This window comes from Phoxinus phoxinus (genome assembly GCF_949152265.1).
Source record: "Phoxinus phoxinus genome assembly, chromosome: 6".
Classification (NCBI taxonomy): Eukaryota; Metazoa; Chordata; class Actinopteri; order Cypriniformes; family Leuciscidae; genus Phoxinus; species Phoxinus phoxinus.
Window position 1 is genome coordinate 30,327,849 of NC_136881.1, and position 20,406 is coordinate 30,348,254.

The following is a 20,406-nucleotide window of genomic DNA, read 5'->3' on the forward strand; positions in this document are numbered from 1 at the left end:
AAATTAAGTTTCTATAATCAGTGAGGTTCAAACCTCGATTACTTTTTTTAACTAATGAGTGGATATAAAAAAAAGTAGCATCTTTGCTGGTCGTGGTCAAAATTGACCGACCATAGGAAATTAATGAGAAAGACCGCAATGCAGAGAACTTTTTTTAAAATATGTGTTGAATAAAATCTACATATCAGCCACAATGCTGAACAAACACAAAGAAATAAAAGAGTTAGACTACGAAACATCCAGAGTTAAAAAGATTCACTTACAGAAGCATAGATTTGTACTGTAGTAAAGTTTCAAATGTTTGTTTATTTGCTTAATGCAAATTAGACCAAATTAATTATATATGCATACTTCTATAGTTACTACATTAGGGAAATTAGTTGTATATAATTTCATAAAAACAAATTACAGTTTTACAGTTCCGGGACAAAAAAGGCCCCAAACAGACAAGGGAGGGCACAATTTTTTCGCAGCTTAAAGGGATTTATCTAATCATAAGATCTGATTAATCTAAATAACCCCTTAAAACTTCTCTAACCTAAAATTTGCCTAGAATCCAGAATAATTTCAACATAGAATTTATTTATAAATGTATATTTATAGAATATATAATACATAATTTTAGTGTTACTTCTTCAGGGAAGATTCATTTCTTTTTATTAAACATTTCATTAAACAAAAAAAGTTACACTCTTCTCAAAAAATGACCATGAACAGCCGACTATTTTTGAACATCCCAGGCGGGTTAAACTGTGGCTAATCCAATCTAAATAAGTTTATACCAGCAAGAAGGTTTCCAGCCAGTAGAAGAGCAGACTGATGGGCGGAGAGATCAAGAGGGAACCAAGCAGAGGAGAGGAGAGACAAAACTATGCCGGCCACGCCAACCGTCAGAGACCTGCGCACCTCCTCACTACTGCCAGACTGAGAGAGACTAAAGAAAAAGAGCTCATTCATACCTTTGCAGAGTGAAACAGACAGATAAAACATTGCACTCACAATACCAATTGAGCTTGACTTTATACTCTTTGTACTAACGTTACGATCAAGGCATCTAATCTAAGCAAGTTTTATTCTTGGTCCTGAAGGAATAGCCCTAAGGTTCAGTTTATTTTGTGAGTGTGTACCTAAAGGAGCGTCCTCGGCTGCGGTACTGGCTGGAGCGGTTGAGATGAAAGACAGAAGAGCTCACAAAGCCACAGTGCCAGCCTGTGCTCCAGGTGCACACTGGGAACGTGCTGGATAAAAGGAATAGAGCCTCACAACAGCCAAACTGGAGAGATGACAGAGTAAAGAGATTAGACATTAGGTTCAAATAAGACCACTCATAATACATAAAGTTATTTCTGCAACACCAAACTGAACTATTTCCAACCATACGGAACCCCACAGAGGCCTTTCATTATTATAAAACATTTTCTGCCTTGTTTTGTTATAGTATGTTGAGAAAAAGTAAGTGAAATATAAGAAAAATAAGTTATGATCCTCTAAAACAACAAAAAAATGTAGCCTCTGTGGAGTCTTGGTATTTAGAGACAGTTAAAAAAATAAAATAAAAATATATATAGGCCTATATTTTTTTTATATATGTATATATATATATAAAACAAAGGGTGGCCTTTAAATCAATTTTACTTAAAAGGTCAGAGTTGAGGCACTCACAGTCATGGCTCTGGAAGTGGAGGAGGTGAGGGCATGGGAGATGGCAGTGATGACCCGGGATAGGTTGTTCTCTACGGTAACATCTGGTGCGTTCTGACACAGATTGTAGCCACGGTATGTTCTGCAATAAAACAGAGCATATAAAGAATAAGATTAAAGCCAAGTACACTACCATTCAAACGTTTGTTAGGTCAGTAATGCTTTTGCAAAAAAGTCTCTTATGCTCACCTAGGCTGCAATTATTTGATAAAAATACAGTAAAACCGCAATATTGTGAAATATTATTACAATTTAAAACAACTGTTTTCTATTATAATATATAAGCCCAAGAAACATTTCTTTTTACTATTGTTGAAAACAGTTATGTTGCCTAATATGTTTGTGGAAACCATAATACATTTTATCAGGATTCTTTGATGAATAGAAACATTTAAAATAACCACATTCATTTGAAATAGAACTTAATTAGAATGTAATCTGCCCTTAATGAATAACAGTATGTGTTTCTTAAAAAATAAAATAAAATAAAAAACCTTAAACACTAATTAAAGGTATAGTTCACCCAAAAACTAAAATTCTGTCATAATTTACTCACCCTCAGGTTGTTCCAAACCTGTATACAGCTCTGTTGAACACAAAGAACGATCTTTTAAAGAATGTGGGAAACTGAACAGTTCTGGGGCACCATTGATTTCCATAGTATTTTTTTTTCCTACTATGGAAGTCAATGGTGCCCCAAAGCGGCCTGGTTACAAACTTTCTTAAAAATATCTTGTGTACATGTATAAATGTATACATGTTTGGAACAACTTGAGGTTGAGTAAATTATGATTTTTGGGTGAACTATCCCTTTAAACACAACACTGGCGTCATGTAAATGGAGTATGTCTGTAGTGTACCGTGTGATGGTGCTGACGGTGAACTGTGATGGAGGCTGGGTCTCGTGCATTAGCAGCTGCAGGTACACACTGCTCTGATCTCGTGCTATTGCCACAACCGGGTCTGTTTGAGCCTGATCACAGTCGTAGAACAACCTGGGCACCAACCTGAGGAGAGAGATCGATCAAAATCAGAGTGTGAGATTTCTGATGTGTGGCTGGAAGATGATTAGTCAAAGATTAAACGTGTAAATACCTGCCGATGGTGTTTGCTGCCACATGTCTCACACGTGGGTCATCATCGCCCAGTAGATAAAGCACAACATCATTCAGAACTCTGTCCTGCAGCCTCAACAACTGATAATATACAAATGAAAATGTTGTATTAATTAAATATTGATTACATTTCTCATACTGTAAAATATATTATAAATATATTAGTGCTGTCAAATCGATTAATCGCATCTAACATAAAAGTTTGTGTTTACATAATGTATATATATATATATATATATATATATATATATATATATATATATATATATATATATATATATGTCTGTCTGTGTATATACTGTTTATATACACACAAATATACTTTATATGCACACACACAGACCTATATATGATATATATCAATTTAATAATATATGTACACACACATATATTACGTAAACAAAATTTTATGTTAGCTGCGAGTAATCGATTTGACAGCACTATGTTATACAATATAAATAAAAAATACTGTTCATTACAAAACTATATTCAGGAAGCTTTTTTTTGCAGTTCAAAATTAATTTTACATTTTACATTTTACAAGGTACAATCATATTTATGCTGAACTGCCAATATATAAAATAAAATAAAAAATTATTTAACATTGAGAAAAAGATGATACATGAATTATTAAGCATTTGTATATGGGGTACAGTGTGTTAGATAATGTTTTGTGATAGTTTTGTCTAAACAAAAAAAATTAATCCAAGAAAGAAAGTCATATGAAAACCACATAAAGGTGAGTAAATGATGACAGACTTTTTTTATCATCATTATTTTGTACTAGATAAATAAAACATGACAAATTAATCCATCTTAAATTGAGAGAAGAGCGAAAGAGATGGCGTACCCCAGTGTAGTGATGCTCTCCTTTGTGCAACTTCTCAGTTTTCCTCTCCAAAAAACTTACTAACCTGACAAACACAAAAAAAGCAGGTGATTTTAACATTCAGATGTTTGTGCAGTTATACAGTCATTACGCATATGTGAGCCTAATAAAAGATTTTATCAAAATGTTCTTTGATATTCATTCAAATGCAAGTAAAGTTTTTGTCCTCTCACCGGAAATCTATCTCAGCAAGCGTCTCTAAGAGCTCAGTGCGAACCAGCCAATAAGAGCAGTCCTTCAGGGTCAACAGATCAATAAGCAGCTGCAGGCCAAGTTCACTGAGACTGCCATTGCACAACGCCATGATACAGTGCTGTGGTTGAGTAAACACACTCAATATAATTATAATCTTCCAAAACTGACAGACAGGCATAAACTAGCATTCTTTATGTTTATGTATACCGGTAGTATATACTCACCCTAACAGCAGCACAGGCCATTTTACACGTGACTGAAGATTCATCTTTTAGACTTCGCTGCAGCAGAGGAACAAGGTTTTCGATTGTCACGGAGTTTCCTGAGAAAACAGAAAGACAGAGAATGTGAAGACCTTAGATTTTGTAATTAATTTGATCGAGCTGTCGCTGTAGTTTTAACCTGTGACCGAGTGGATTTGGGACAGCCATGTCTCCGTGTTGTAGCGTGTCTTGAGCTGGATAGCTTGGATTAAAGCCCCACACAGGATGGCAGTGGCTCCTCTGATCTGAGGATCCCCGTGTTCAATGTACTGCAGTATATCACTGATGTACTGTTGCTCTGTTGACAAACACAACAACATATTCACACACCAGCACTTAAAGTCACAGCTTGGTTATTTAACTTTGAATATATTTACAAAAAAGACAAGAAAACAAAACAGACACGAAAACACAAAAAGACAAAACACAACAAAAAAAAGATGTCAAAACAAAACAGAAAAAAATAGATGTATAAAAACCAAATCACATAGACGTCAAAGCATAAAAAAAAAACTGATAAAAAAACAGTCAAAATGAAAAATCAGATGTCAAAAACAAAAAAGGTGTCAAAAAACAAGTAGATAGTAGTAAAAAAGATGTCCAAACAAAACAGATGTGTCAAAAAAACGAAATAGATATCAAAACAAAACATGTTAAAACCTAAATAGAATTAAAAAAAACTAAACAAAACAACAAAAATAGATCTCAAAACAAAAGAAGAACAAAACAAATGTCAAGACAAAACAAAAGATAGATGTCAAAACACAAAACTGACAAAAGACAAGACGTCAAAACAAAACAAAATAGTTGTCGAAACAAAAACACAACAAAAAATGTATGTCAAATAAAAGAACACAAAACACAGGTGTCAAACAAAAAATATACATGGAATTTTTTTTTATGTCAAAACAAAAACAAAAAAACAAGAGAGCAGTAGACCGATGGATGAACAGGATATTTGTCAGTGTATTTCTCACCATCTGGTTGTTGTCCATCTAGTGGCTGCAGGTAGAGTTTGTTAAAGAAGGCTTCAGGTAGAAGAGCTGCTGCTGCCCCAACACAGCTAACAGCTAACGCCTTAACGCTCACACGCACCTCATTATCAGGAACCAGCCCTACTACATACATACATAATATTTAATGAAGAAACACACTTTAAATGTTCAAATAGCAAACACCAACACCAAAGAGCCTTGTATGCTATTGTGTCAAGCAACACACCGAGTCAAGCAACACATGAGAGTTCATGTGAAGCTATAGTCATGTTCCTCACCATTTCTTTGGCCGGTGAGCAGGAAGGAGGCAGACAGCAGCCGGACACAGTGCACAAGAGGCTCTTCCTTTGGATCAGTATAGTGACCAATATCTCCTTTAATTCTAGATGGCTAAACACACAGAACGTATACGAAAGATTCACAGACTGCACAGTTTAACTATTACCGGTAGATCTCTGTAAAGGTACAACATCATTTTTTATGTTCTTGTTCACCTTGTTGTCAAGTTCTGCAGATTCCAGAACCTCTTCCTTTGGTATGAATCGATCCACACTGCTGTCAGATGATTGCCTGTTGTGACCTTTTCCCTCCAGAAGATGGGGCTTACTTAAAGCTATGCGACATGAGAAAACAGAACTGTGAGCCAGAAGGATAACTAATAAAGCAGGATGTATAACTGAGCAAGTGTACAAGTGAGCATGTGTACCCAGTGCCGACTGGGAGAAAGGCTCAGGAGGTTTGTCAGGTTGTGGAGCTGCTCCCTCCTCTTCTTCATCCTGCAGTGTGCCGATCTGCATCCCTGAGTACTGACTCTCACTGCCATCCAGCGCCTACATATCACACACATACACAGTACAGATATATGTATTATATATGTGCCAATAAAAATGAAGTAAACTCACAAACAAGCATAAACATTCACAACAACTCATTCATGCAAAGGTACACAAACAACAGTCGAACATGCAGCATCACTTTAGGGAACTCATACAAATATTGTTTGATCAAAGCTTAATCATATGCATGTCAAGACTATTTCGGGCCTCACCAACTCGCACAGTTGCACTACTGATTGCAGATTTAATGACTGATTAATTAGTTATTAATTCATACAGTGGTAAGTTTCAGTCTAATTTGGCTGAAAGGAGCTTGTGACTTGCGGTTCATCGAATTATCAAAACAGGGAAACGGCAAAAAAAAAAAATCTACTGTTATCTTAGTATGTATTCATATTTTTTATAGCCTTATATTTAGATACTTTCAGTTTTTTATTTTCACTTTAGTAAGTGCTTTTGTTGATTTCATTAGTTTTTGTTTTCCTCAAATATTTATATTTTATTTTAGCTTTAGTTAATCGTAATACTCCAACTTAAACTTATTTCAGCTAGTAGCCAAAGCAACATATCTAACTTTCATTTACATTTTTTTATTAATTCATCTAAAAACAATTTTTTTTATTAAAACTTTGTTTTAATTATCATTTAAATAATATAAATCAATAATATAAATAAATCATTTAAATAATTTAAATAATTAACATAACAACACTGATTCATCTTCAAATGACACCCTTAAAACTGATCTGACATCAGCATGATTGTTGTTGGGACTTGGTTTTGAATCATTGGTCCAGAGAATGAGGTCAATAAAGGTGTTTGAACACCTCAGGAGAGAGGTCGTGCATGTGGGGGCGGGGCAAATAAGGGGCGGGGTCCTATCAGGGGCGGGGACGAGCAACAATAACCTCACCCCCTGTCCTCTGCTGACCTGGTCACTACTGCTAGAGGAAGAGATGGCAGAAAAGGTGGAGGAAGAAGACGAGGTAGAGAAGGAGGAAGAGGATGGCCTGTAGATAGATGACTCGCTTTCGGAGTGTGTGTCCGGCCCTTCGGTGGGAGTTGGGGAAGGTGGTGAATGGTTCCGATAGCGCCTGCTGGTGACCGTGACACTTACGAGCTCGGCGCAGTCTGAAGGCGTCACGGCGGAGTCCGGCCCCTCCGTAGTCGTCTGGGAACTGTCACTAGGGGGCGACGATGACACGGCTCCCACTGACATCTGGTTGCCATCCGCTATTAAGTCACCGGACGTGCTGACGAGCCCAGCTCCCCCGCTTGAGCTGCGGCTTAGCATGTCCTCCTCATCTTCCTCATCTGGAGTATCAGGCCCTACACCCTGCTCTGATGCACTCAGGTCCACTGAGTCCCCCGGCTGCAGGGTATGCTGGGAGGACCGTGGCTGCTCTGTGATGATGTCAGATGTGCCAAGAGACGAAACGCCTGATGAGGAGGGAGCTTCACTGGAGCTGTCGCCACCGACCGAGGCTTGGGGAAATGTGAAAGAGTGCAACAATGCATTATTCCTGCCGCACAATACATGAAATGTATTTGTTTGAATCCAATGAGTATGTCAAATTTAATATTAACTAGATTTTTACATTTTATGAAAAACGCAAAATTCATGGTCATGATACTCGAAGTAGAAGCCATTGTGTCACTGCTTTCCATTTGACTATATTATAAAGTACGCTGCATTCTTTTGATGGAAAAGCAGAATTTTAAAGCATCATGACTTCAGGCTTCTGTGTCACATGATCCTTCGAAAATCATTATTATTTGCCGGTTTGCTGCTCAAGAAACATTTATTATTATTATCAAAACTGAAAACAGTGCTGCTTAATATTTTTTGGAAACAGTAATACATTTGTTCTACTGTATATTCTTTGATGAATAGAACATGATTCAAAACAACAGGATTTATTTGAAACTGAAATCTTTTGTACTTATTGTGTACCATTGTAAATGGCTTTACTGTCCTGTCTGAAAAAAGTATTAATTTTGGTTAATTGAAGGTAATCTTACTGCCCCCAAACTTTTGAACAATAGTGTATTTGATATTCAGGTTCTTAACTATGGCTCTGCTCCTTCCATTAAGGTAAGTTTATGGGATTTTTTTTTAACGATGATCCATCAGAAAGTCTAAAACATAACAGCACACCTCTCCTCAACTTACCTGTGAAGGATCCAGTGGTGACCTCTGCCCTCTCAGGGTCATCCTCCAAACCCTCTTCTTCACCTGACAACAGCTTACCTAAGACAATCACAAGAGTCAAGGCATATCATTATAATAAAATAACCATTTTTCTATTCCAAACACATTCCTAAAACTCTGATTCTACATTCATTATTAAAACTAGTGAAGTTCTACCAACATGCCACAGACAGCCCAGAAATATGTCAGTAGGTTAGACGCAAAAGAAGGGCAGACAAGAAGTCACCTTTCTGCTTCCTGAGGAGGAGAGGACTGCATGTTGACCCACCGGCTGAATGCAGGAAACAGGAAGCGAAGAGAGCAGAAAAAGCCCAAAAATTCATTTGGAGGGTTAGAGGAAGGAATAAGCAGAGAATGAAAAGCACGTGCGTGGTGAAAAATTGGATTGCAGTGGTGCAGTCAATCTTGAAGATACAGATTCATGATTAGTTATCAAACAGGATAAACATATTAATAAGTATGGAGCTTATATTATGACAAAATGATTTGAATTTGAATTGTGTAAATCTGAATTATTTGCAAGTGTAATCTAACAAAATTGAATTTTAGGTGGTAGTTTAAATAGTTCTGAATTTGAATTTTTTTAAACGAATATTGAACATTTGAAATTTAACAAATTGAAATGTTTTTATGGCTGAATTTTATAGACATGTATTTTCAAACAGTAATATTCAGTTTAAAAAAAATCAGATTCAAGTTTTCAAGATGAAGAAATTCAGAACTTCAAATTCAGTTTTCTAAAATTCAATGTCAAAAATTCAAGTTCAAAAATTCAGATCTGACAGAAAGTAGGTCACAGGTCATCCACAGGGAAGAGTAGATGATCTCAGAAAAGTCGAACAGAGCATTTTGGCCAATTGGGGACTGCGGAAGTTTTCCAGCGCGAACGTGGTGGTGGTTCAAGTCAAGAGGTTGCCACTCTCTGACTCTTGTCATGAATCGCCCGGAGGTCTATTACATGTACGACGCAGTCTAGACCGGACGCGAACGGTGCGACGCGACCCGTGAAATCCCCAACAGCACACGGATTCCCCATCCTATTTCTGACCTAGTCCCAGCTCTTTGCAACAGTCGCTTCAAGCTGTGTTGCGTCGCGCCGCTCGCGTCCTGTCTGTGTAACTGAGGTCTAGTAGACAAGGTGGCGTTCTAATCAATTTTACACAAAATGTAGGCTACTTTAAAACAAACACCAGAGACCGCTTAGACAAATGTCCCACGTGCTGAGAACGCTAACCTAACATATAAACACAAAATCATTCATGTTTAAGAATCTTAACGTTACCTCCGGGCGATTCATGACAAGAGTGGACATTCTAAAACGCTCACGTGAAAAACGCTTAACGTGGCTCACTGTACGAAGACAGTGATATTAAAGGACCAAACTCAGTACAAATCATATTAATAAACCATACTTTGTATAAAAAATCAGATGAGCCCAGAATACCTACGCAACGCGTTTAATTGTGCGTTAAGCATTTCCTTACCATAGAAAACCGTTATAAGAAAACGCTTAACGTGGCTTACTGTACAAAGACAGTGATATAAGGACCGTACACATCATATTAATAAACCATACTATGTATAAAAAATCAGATGAGCCCAGAATATGAACGCAACGCGTTAAGCATTTCCTTACCATAGAAAAACGATAAGAAAACGCTTAACGTGGCTTACTGTACAAAGACAAGGACCAAACTCAGTAGCCTAATAAACCATGTATAAAAAATCAGATGAGCCCAGAATATGAACGCAACGCGTTAATAGAAATTCCTTAATAGAAAACCGATATGAAAACGCTTAACGTGGCTTACTGTATGAAGACAGTGATATTAAAGGACCAAACTCAGTACAAATCATATTAATAAACCACTTTGTATAAAAAAATCAGATGAGCCCAGAATATGAACGCAACGCATTTAATTAAGCATGTTCTAATCATAGAAAACCGTTATAAGAAAACGCTTAACGTGGCTTAATAAACCTTAAATGGTCCTTAATAAACCATAGGCCTACTATGTATAACAAATCAGGTTTAAGGTTTATTAAGCCACGTTAAGTGTTTTCTTATAACGGTTTTCTATGGTAAGAACATGCTTAACGCGTAATTAAACGCATTGCGTTCATATTCTGGGCTCATCTGATGTTTTATACATGTATGGTTTATTAATATGATGTGTACGGTCCTTATATCACTGTCTTTGTACAGTAAGCCACGTTAAGCGTTTTCTTATAACGGTTTTCTATGGTAAGGAAATGCTTAACGCACAATTAAACGCGTTGCGTAGGTATTCTGGGCTCATCTGATTTTTTATACAAAGTATGGTTTATTAATATGATTTGTACTGAGTTTGGTCCTTTAATATCACTGTCTTCGTACAGTGAGCCACGTTAAGCGTTTTTCACGTGAGCGTTTTAGAATGTCCACTCTTGTCATGAATCGCCCGGAGGTAACGTTAAGATTCTTAAACATGAATGATTTTGTGTTTATATGTTAGGTTAGCGTTCTCAGCACGTGGGACATTTGTCTAAGCGGTCTCTGGTGTTTGTTTTAAAGTAGCCTACATTTTGTGTAAAATTGATTAGAACGCCACCTTGTCTACTAGACCTCAGTTACACAGACAGGACGCGAGCGGCGCGACGCAACACAGCTTGAAGCGACTGTTGCAAAGAGCTGGGACTAGGTCAGAAATAGGATGGGGAATCCGTGTGCTGTTGGGGATTTCACGGGTCGCGTCGCACCGTTCGCGTCCGGTCTAGACTGCGTCGTACATGTAATAGACCTCCGGGCGATTCATGACAAGAGTCAGAGAGTGGCAACCTCTTGACTTGAACCACCACCACGTTCGCGCTGGAAAACTTCCGCAGTCCCCAATTGGCCAAAATGCTCTGTTCGACTTTTCTGAGATCATCTACTCTTCCCTGTGGATGACCTGTGACCTACTTTCTGTCAGATCTGAATTTTTTAACTTGAATTTTTGACATTGAATTTTAGAAAACTGAATTTAAAGTTCTGAATTTCTTCATCTTGAAAACTTGAATCTGAATTTTTTTAAACTGAATATTACTGTTTGAAAATACATGTCTATAAAATTCAGCCATAAAAACATTTCAATTTGTTAAATTTCAAATGTTCAATATTCGTTTAAAAAAATTCAAATTCAGAACTATTTAAACTACCACCTAAAATTCAATTTTGTTAGATTACACTTGCAAATAATTCAGATTTACACAATTCAAATTCAAATCATTTTGTCATAATATAAGCTCCATAAATAAGCAGGGTGAGAAATATTAAGAGCTGAATTTGTTAGAGTTGTTATTAGTAGTGAGTAGCAAATAAATTGACCAGCTAAAATCAATTCAACTGAAAAAAGAAAACTTGAACAATTTATAAAGATAACTCGTTTATATTGTTTTTACCAATTAATCTGCACTGAACTATAGGTTATCAGTAAAAATCAATGCAATAGTTTGAAATAGTTTTTAACTGCTCCATGTTCCTCTGTGCTGTTCTAACTAAATAAAGTTTATGAAGTGGTTATGCACAAAATAACGTGTGAGCCAGGTCAAATATATACATCTAAAATGTGAACATAGTATATCATTCATGTGAGGGTACATGGATATACAATATGTAAAATTGTATTATATTTTTCCATCCATTTCCATTAATTTTTTTTTATTATAATAATTACAACAATGATTATGGTTATGTCATAATTTATTTTCTAATAAAATTCAGTAACATTTTACATGAAGTGGAAAGATGTCTTTCATATTGATTTTAAAGACTATTGGCTGATTAATCGGTTATCATGTTCTCCCATTTTAGTTATCGGTATAAACAAAATTCAATATTGGTCGACTTCTACTTATTAAAGTCCCTTATATACCCAAAGCAAACCTTATGTTCTCATTTACCATTGACAGTTTAACAAAGACGACTGACCAAACTATTGCGGCATGATCACTAATAGGTAAACGCAACGTTCTGTGTGATGCAATATTTACCAATAAGATCAAGGATGCTGCCACTGCGTGCGCGGCACTCTGTCTCTTCTCTGAAGACAGTGGTGTGTGTGATTTTGCCGCGTGTGATGAGTGCGTTCAGGAGCTCAGGGGGAGGAGTGCGAAACACCTGCTGCAGAAGCTCCAGAGATGCCGTCACCACATTATGATCCCAGTGCTGTGTGTAGTGCAGGGTCAGTTCATAGACCTGAGAACACAAGAAAAGGCTTTACACATGCACAAATACACAGCCACGCGGACTGAATCACTCCAACACACATAGACAAACATAATAAAACAACAAAATCTAAACTCCAAAATTATCTGCACAACTAGAAGTGATCATAACATTTCTACCAATTGTAATGTTGGGTTTTGTGCATTAAAAACAGTTCGAATTTAGTTACAGGGTCATTTTAAGCCTCTCTATAAACCCTAAGAATTAAAAAAAAGTGTGCTTTTGCTATTTTACCTTTAAAAAAATTATTATGTAAGTGACTTATTTTTGTAAATGTCAACCTGCTAAGTTACTGAATGGGCATGATATATAAATATTGGTGGTCATGTCATAACAGTTATGACATTATCACAAACATGATTTCTGAACTACATGTTTTTACATTCAGTACCAAAAGATTGGGGTCAGTAAGGTTTTTCAAAGAAATGACTACTTTTATTCAGCAAGGATGCATTAAATTGATCCAAAAGTGACAGACTTTTTTACGTTGTTACAAAAGATTTCTATTTCAAATCAATGTAGTTATTTTGAACTTTCAATTCAGCAAAGAATCCTAAAAAAGTTGTATGATTATTTCCATAAAAATATAAGCAGCGCAACTGTTTTTATATAATAATGATAGGATTATACATTAATAATAATAAAAAATTATTGTGCAACAAATCAGCATATTAGATTGATTTTTGAAGGATCATGTCATCACAGGAATAAATTACATTTTAAAAAAATTCAAATAAAACAGTTACTTTAAATTGAAAATATTATTTCACATTATAAATCTCACAGGCCCCAAACTTTTGAACGGTACGGTAGTATATGAACTTAAGGGTGAGTTTTCCATTATATCAATATGTTAAATCACAAAGGCACAATGAAGTTTATCAGCTCTGGTACCTGTACGAGTTGCTCAGGTGCAGGAGTGACGTCTGCCTCTTTACGAACGAGCCCAAAGCTGCCCTTCAGACTGCTGTTAGGAGCCTGCTGCTGAAGAAGAGGCATCAGGTAGCGTAACGTCAGTAATACACCCAGAATCAGGTGACTGGAATGCTCCTCATCCACCGGCACTACCAAACCTGAGAGAGAGAGGAAGAAACAGGCAACTGAATGGGGACATTCATGCGGTTTTGCCGGAGTCTGTTTGTCCCGTGTGTGGGCGTCCTACCGAGCAGCACGTTGAGGAGCCAGGTGTAGAAGTAGTGTGTTCTGCGTGAGTGCTGACACACGCTGACAGCCGAGCTGGCCGCTGTTCGGCGAATAGTGGGAGAACTGGACTTCAGGTTGGCAACAAAGGCCTTCAGCAGCATCTAAATACACATTCATAAGTGCAACATTTAAAATGACCTCATTTGAATAAGATTAGGATCATTTACAAAGTGGGATTTATACATTTCTGAAATCCTATTAAGTTGCTTTATTAATTATAACACTGCTTTATATATAAATAATACTTTAACTATAGTTTAGGTTTTTATGCAAGTCTAGAAACATGATTGCTAACGCACACACTTAGAATTTTTTATTTGTGTTTAAATTCACCCTTGTGAATTTGTGATCCCTCTACTGCAAAAGATTGCATAAATAAGGATATAATCAGTGGTGGAAGTGGCCGAGATTCATTGGGGGGGCCCTACTTGAGGACATATTTAATATTTTTAAACCATAGATGCATGCAGTAAATCCCACTATGTTTATGTATTCGACAATTTGCATCTGGAGGCTACAGTATTACATGGATAAAAGCAACTCTGCCCCCCCTCCAAATTATCTCCCTGGACACAGTTTCTATTTAAAATAAATCCTGTTCTAAAAAAGAATAACTTTCTATTCATCAACAAATCCTGGAAAAAAATATTGTGCTTTCCACGAAAATATTAAACATTATCATCAGTGTTTCCAACATTGAGAATTATAATAATCATTATTAATAATTAAGCACCAATCATAATTGAGCAGCAAATCATCATTTTAGACTGATTTCTGAAAGATCATGTGACACTGAAGATTGGAGTAATGGCTGATGAAAAATCAGCTTTGCCATCACAGGAAAAAATTATATTTTAAAACATTAAAATAGAAAACAGCTGTTATCAATGATGATAATATTTCACAATATTACTGTTATTTACTGTCTTTTTGATCAAATAAAAGCAGCCTTGGTGAGCAAAAGAACCTTCTTTCAAAAACATCTAAACTTGTCAATAGTTGTGTATTCTGTATCATTTTTCAACTGTAGTTTAGCACTCCTAAAGTGTTTGCATAGCTACACAAATGGATTTGTCTTTGTTTCCCGTCTTCCCAAGGACCTTCACTTGTCCTTGCATATGAAATGAGAACATCAGAAAATAGCACTAAAATGACAATTCCCCAGTCTTTAAATGTGAATTTGTTCTTGGCAAGGGAACAGACAGTTTCAGTCTCTTACTGATGTGAGGAAGCGGAGGCTCATGGATAATTAAATCCAATCTGACTGAGTCACATTCCATATTGAGAATATGATGTCACCACTGCGCATTTACAGCTTCAGACAGTGAGAGAAGATAACAGTGAGGGAAATCCCGCACTGAAGTGCCAAATCACAGAATTCAGGCCAGGGGAATCTAACTGACATGTCAAATGAATGAGGCCACCCTGAATGGTTAATATTGCTGTGGCATGTTAACCTTTTAAATCAAGGTACTTTACTACCTGAAAACCAGGTGATGTGTTCTTTGGAAACCTTTTACTTTGACAAACGCAGTATTGGCTTAGGTTACAGTGGTTTCCTTTGGGTTTTTTTAAATCTAGCACAATATTTCATTAGTACTGAACTCACAGACTGCATTAAATACCTTGATCTCTCCGTCATTGGCGAAGTGTCCGAGGGCAGTCATGATTTTAGGAATTGAAGAAGAAAGAGTTTCCTGCACAGTCTCCTCCTGACGTTTTGTGATCCGTGTCAGACATGGCAGCAGATTCACAAGGTACGGCCTAAAAAAAAAAAAGAGAGAGAAAGATAAAGATTAGAGTGACTGAGGATACATTACTGTATTGCTGATCGATACAATTAGAAGCATGTTACAGCTTACTCTAAATCTGAATTTCACTTTTTAATCACTAACCCTAACTTATTTCTGAACAGACCAATGGAAGTAACTGACTTATAAGCATACCTGCATTTCTGTGGACGCACCAGGTGAGCAAGCTCAGCAAACCTCCACAGGGCTGCCCGCAGACTCCGAGAGGCAGCGTTCTGTGACAATAGACAGAGTAATGCTCGGTTAGCAACCAGTACAGGTCATTAGAGAGAACAAGACCCCTGTATCTATAAAGTCTACTCTGGCAGTCAAAAGTTTGGAATAGTTAAGACTTTAATGTTTCTGAATCAAGTTTCTATTGCTCACCAGGGCTCAATTAATTTGATCAAAAAACAGTAACATTGTGAAATATTACAATTTAAAATAAATGTTTTCTATTTGAATTTATGCGAGCTGAATTTTCTGCAGCTGTTCCATCAGTCGTCAGTGTCACATGATCTGTCAGAAATCATTATAACATGCCGATTTAGTGCTCATTTATTAATTATTATTATTATTATTATATTATTATTGCTGCTAATAATTTCAGCTGTTTTTCTATTTCAGCCAAAAAAGCTATTTTCCGCCGCCGAAATTTCAGTGCATCCCTAAAAAAAAAGCAAGACAAACTTTTGTTCCTGGTGAAAATACACCCAAACCCATAAAGAGAATGCAATCTGATTCACCTTTTTAATCTCTTTGTACAGTTCAAGCTGCAGTCTAGGCAAGTTGGAATCCATCAATGCCTGAAAAGAAAAACATATATATTTTCTAAATGTCATAATCATTGTTAACAAACAAGTATTCATTACTTCAATGAGCTGATTATATCTACATAAAATTACAAAAACAAAACAAATGAATGCATTTTTAGCTAACTGTGATTTTGTATATGTACATTTCTGAAATCTATAACTTAGACAAGTTACCTCTGATAACAGAACATTCTAAATTGTAATATGGACTTTCTTTTTTCTGTAAAGCGCTATACAAATAAACATTAATTTAATTGAAAAACAAAAAATTATATGATATTATAATTAAATACAAAACATCACTATAATAATCACCATCCAAATTAATATATGACATACAAGTGCATGACTTACTTTGATGATTTTGTTTAGGCACTCATCTGCCACCATCCTGACGTCAGACTCCTTGTCATCGCTGCACAGCAAGAACATTTCCATAGCAATCCCGAGCAGTTTCTGGAACTCTGGAGACGTCCTAATGACAAAGTGCAATAACATACGTTACACATACAGCTAACAATACTATTTCACAGGAATAAATTACATTTTAAAATATATTCAAACAGAAAAGAGTTATTATAAATTGTAATAATATTTCACTATATTACTGTTTTTAATGTATGATCAGATAAATGCAGCCTTGGTGAGCATAAGCGACTTAAAAGTCAATAAAAAAATATTTTCGACCTCAAACTTTTAAACACATACTGACCTACAGGTGAAGGACAGGACATTTCTAATGCGATTCAGCCACGTCTGTTTTGGCTTTTTAAAAGTATACGATAATCGAATCGTTTTTTTGTGTGTGTGCTGTTTTTACAAGTGCATTCAAGCTGAAAGAACTGGACTTTGAAAACGGCAATCATTCACGTTAAACTTAGCTAGGTGACCTGTGATAAATGAGGGTTTTTCATCTTAAATACCTTCCAAAGATGAAAAAAAGCCAACCTAGCCTCAACACCAATAGGCTTTTGCAAATGACTCATAAAACGTGATCAAATCTGATTATCCTTAATCTGACGTGCCCGGCCATTGACTGTTGCATACCTCAGCGACTGTGCCACGATGTTTTCACATATCGTCAAGCAATGAGTCACTCTGTCCTTTTTGGTTGTAGCAAGGTCTTTTTTTCTGTAAGAAAACACAGTGTTACTGTGGAAGTCATGAAAACAAAATACAATGAATAAGAACATTTCATGAATAATGTGATCACATTATTTGAATCACTATTTGTCTACAAGGTAAAACAGATCATTTTGGATAGATGAACAATAATTAGGCTAATATTGTATTATTAATTAAATGCCTGTGAAATGTCAATGTAAACACAACATCTTCAGCACAGAATATAATATGCAACTCAACCTTTACAGAAGAAATTGAGCTGAAAATCAGACATTAATCTGTAATTGAGTAGCCTACATTATGTTGGGCCACAGTAGTCAGCCAAATAGTGTTTAATTCGTCAGCGATGCTGATTGCCTAAATCCATTAGGTTAATGTAATCTTGCTAACATAGCAGCAATAAAGATGTTCTTCTGGAATGCTGCGCATATAAAGTCAATGTTCACTGCGGTGGTGATTCACAACAAAACTGAATTTATTTTAAAAAACAAATGACTTCAGTAGATGAGCGTTCTTCAACCTTTAAAAACTATATAATAGGCTAGATCATCTATTACAGTGTGCGTTTTTGTCAGAAAAATATCCATATTTATAACTTTATAAACCAATTACTGGCTTCCGGTAAAGGCCGTACACAAGTCGAGTTCCGGTGGAAGAGTGACCTCTGACCCGACGCATGACATATTGAACACGGAAGTGCAGAGGATAGAGCAAAAAAACACCGACCACGAATTAGAAGTCTAAAACTATTTTAAAGAGAAATGTCGGAGGAGCTTGAGTTTGTTGGGGTCACTCTTCCGTCGGTACTAGACTCTAGGTTAATGTCCAGACGAATGTTACTGGAAGCCAGTTTCTAAAGTTATATATGGATATTTTTCTTACAAAAACGCATAGCTTCACTTCAGAAGGCCATTTTTAACCCCCTGGAGCCGTATGGATTACTTTTATGATGGATGGATCTGTGCTTTTTTAAGCTTCCAAAAACAAGGTACCATGCACTCCCATTATAAAGCTGGGAAGATCCAGGATATTTTTTTAATATAACTCTGATTGTGTTGTTTAGACACCTACGATTGCTTGAGGGTGACTAAATTATGGGATCACTCATTTTTGGGTGAACTAACCCTTTAACATCCAAAATAGTACAAAACCAAACAGATTATATTGCAAGGTTTTATCCAAAATAATGTACCGGTAAATCTGTCTCAATAACAGAACAATAATTTATTAATTCTCATTAATTAACAAATGCTCAGTGCTGATAAAATGCAAAGTGAACCATCCCAATGCTCCGTGTGTCCTAAATGAAGAAATCACTCAATTTACAAATAATTCCCATCCAATGACTTTTCAAAGTATTTATTTAGAGTTTGTTATTTACATTGTTTAATATACTTCAAAATATGATTTTAAAAAGCTATTCTAATTAAAATAGCATTTCCACTTTGAAATGAACCAGTGATAATCAATATAGAATGTTATTCATTTGATTTTCTCTTTATAAGAATTACGACATCATATTAATCCTCAATACTTCAAAACCAACTGTGCTGGGACCATATAATTCAACACTTCACAAAATGTAAAATATATATTCAACTTAAGAGCTAGCAACACCAAAAAAAATAAATGGCTCTTGCATCTAATACATGTGCACAAAATATTGTGATTTTGCAAGAAATTCAGTGTGACTGGGGTGAAAATTTAGCCTAATAGTTGTAGCTCAAACTTAGCTTGAGCCATCCATTCATTCTCTGATGCATGTTAGATTAGTCAGTGTAAAATAAATATCTGACATATATTGGGGAGCTGACTCATAATGAGTGACAGACAAAAATATGGAAAAGACAAGAGGCTGCATTCAAACACATTTTTACAGCTTCAGATATAATAAATATTATAAACACTTTCCAGTATCTGTTTTTGAAACAGTACTCAAAAAATAAGGAGTTATTTCTTGGTTCCTTTATATACAATAGCATTTTCCTACGTTTTCTAAAGGAGTGCGTACTGTTTATCTTGAAATTGGCGCAGAATCTATAAAAAAGGCTGTGTGACACTTCTAACGAGTTGAGCACCATGTGATGTTTAAACCCAAGACAACAACAACAATCATCCTTATACGAGAAAACACTCAGCCCTCATGCATGTGATAATAACATTAGTAAGGCGACTGTGTCAGGTGATGTCAGCACCCTGATGATGATGATAATGATGAAGCATCGAAGCGTTAAACTGCATTAACAACAATCAGTTCAGCACTCACTGTTTCTGGACGAGCTCCTCGGCCGACAGCGGGCCTTGCTGCTGTTGGAATGATTTAAGCGACTCAAACGCTTTCATCAGTTTCTCCATTGTGGCCATTTTAGCAGAAACACTGGTCTAGATGGAAGTCTGATTGGAGAGCTGATAATATTTACAAACTCAACACTTCAGCCAGTGTAGCAGCGCTGATAGCGAGCGCTGCTGTGCAGAATGCCGAAGGGAAACTGAAGGTGTCGTCGAGATTGGACACCGCTTCCAGTGTCCAAATCCCCCTTAAATTCGATTTAATTTCCACACACCATCCGATTATGACCAGTATTCAAACAAAATGTTCAGAAGGTAGTTGATAACATGTCCAGTTCTGAAAGCCATCTTAATGCAGGGTTCGCGGAGCAACGGTTCTGCTGTATTTCCGGGTAATAAAACTCCTGTCAAAATTAAAGTCCTCTAATTCATAATAAAATCTTTGAATATGTATATATCTATTAGACATGCATTTTGACTCAGGTCAGATCAATTATGAATGTAGCTATTTTAACTTGTGACTGTGGTATCTTTTTCTGCAAAAACTAGGCTGCGTGTCATTGCCTTCGATGCGTGCTTTATTCTTGTGCATAATGTATGTTGATAAATAACTTGTCTTCATTTTTTTTTTCATAAAAAAAGTTTTTAAAGCAAAATTAACAACTTTTTTAATTGTCTGAATGTGAATCATAAAAACATGGAACACATATTCACAATAGGTCCATAGGAGGA

General features: G+C 36.1%; 1 protein-coding gene across 8 annotated transcripts in view; it reads right to left on the reverse strand.

Annotated features, from left to right (window-relative positions):
• htt (huntingtin) overlaps positions 1-20,095 on the reverse strand; it is a 52,595-nt gene extending 32,500 nt beyond the window's left edge. For 2 of the 8 annotated variants that reach the window (XM_079616703.1, XM_079616701.1), the window contains exons 1-24: positions 19,652-20,095; positions 17,308-17,391; positions 16,615-16,735; positions 16,192-16,251; positions 15,602-15,681; positions 15,281-15,419; positions 13,615-13,756; positions 13,347-13,525; positions 12,218-12,422; positions 8,168-8,245; positions 7,112-7,479; positions 5,865-5,988; positions 5,653-5,771; positions 5,437-5,548; positions 5,141-5,278; positions 4,303-4,461; positions 4,125-4,222; positions 3,879-4,018; positions 3,667-3,730; positions 2,797-2,897; positions 2,562-2,708; positions 1,663-1,783; positions 1,128-1,273; positions 783-934 (exon numbers count right to left, since the gene is read on the reverse strand). In XM_079616703.1, coding sequence (XP_079472829.1) covers positions 783-934; positions 1,128-1,273; positions 1,663-1,783; positions 2,562-2,708; positions 2,797-2,897; positions 3,667-3,730; positions 3,879-4,018; positions 4,125-4,222; positions 4,303-4,461; positions 5,141-5,278; positions 5,437-5,548; positions 5,653-5,771; positions 5,865-5,988; positions 7,112-7,479; positions 8,168-8,245; positions 12,218-12,422; positions 13,347-13,525; positions 13,615-13,756; positions 15,281-15,419; positions 15,602-15,681; positions 16,192-16,251; positions 16,615-16,735; positions 17,308-17,391; positions 19,652-19,749 — 3,175 coding nt within the window. In that variant the 5' untranslated portion in view covers positions 19,750-20,095. Of the gene's footprint in view, positions 1-782; positions 935-1,127; positions 1,274-1,662; positions 1,784-2,561; positions 2,709-2,796; positions 2,898-3,666; positions 3,731-3,878; positions 4,019-4,124; positions 4,223-4,302; positions 4,462-5,140; positions 5,282-5,436; positions 5,549-5,652; positions 5,772-5,864; positions 5,989-6,907; positions 7,480-8,167; positions 8,246-12,217; positions 12,423-13,346; positions 13,526-13,614; positions 13,757-15,280; positions 15,420-15,601; positions 15,682-16,191; positions 16,252-16,614; positions 16,736-17,307; positions 17,392-19,651 lie in introns of all 8 variants that reach the window. The other 6 variants (XM_079616702.1, XM_079616699.1, XM_079616697.1 and 3 more) reach the window with 4 other exon arrangements.
• Between the last annotated feature and the right edge of the window lie 311 nt (positions 20,096-20,406).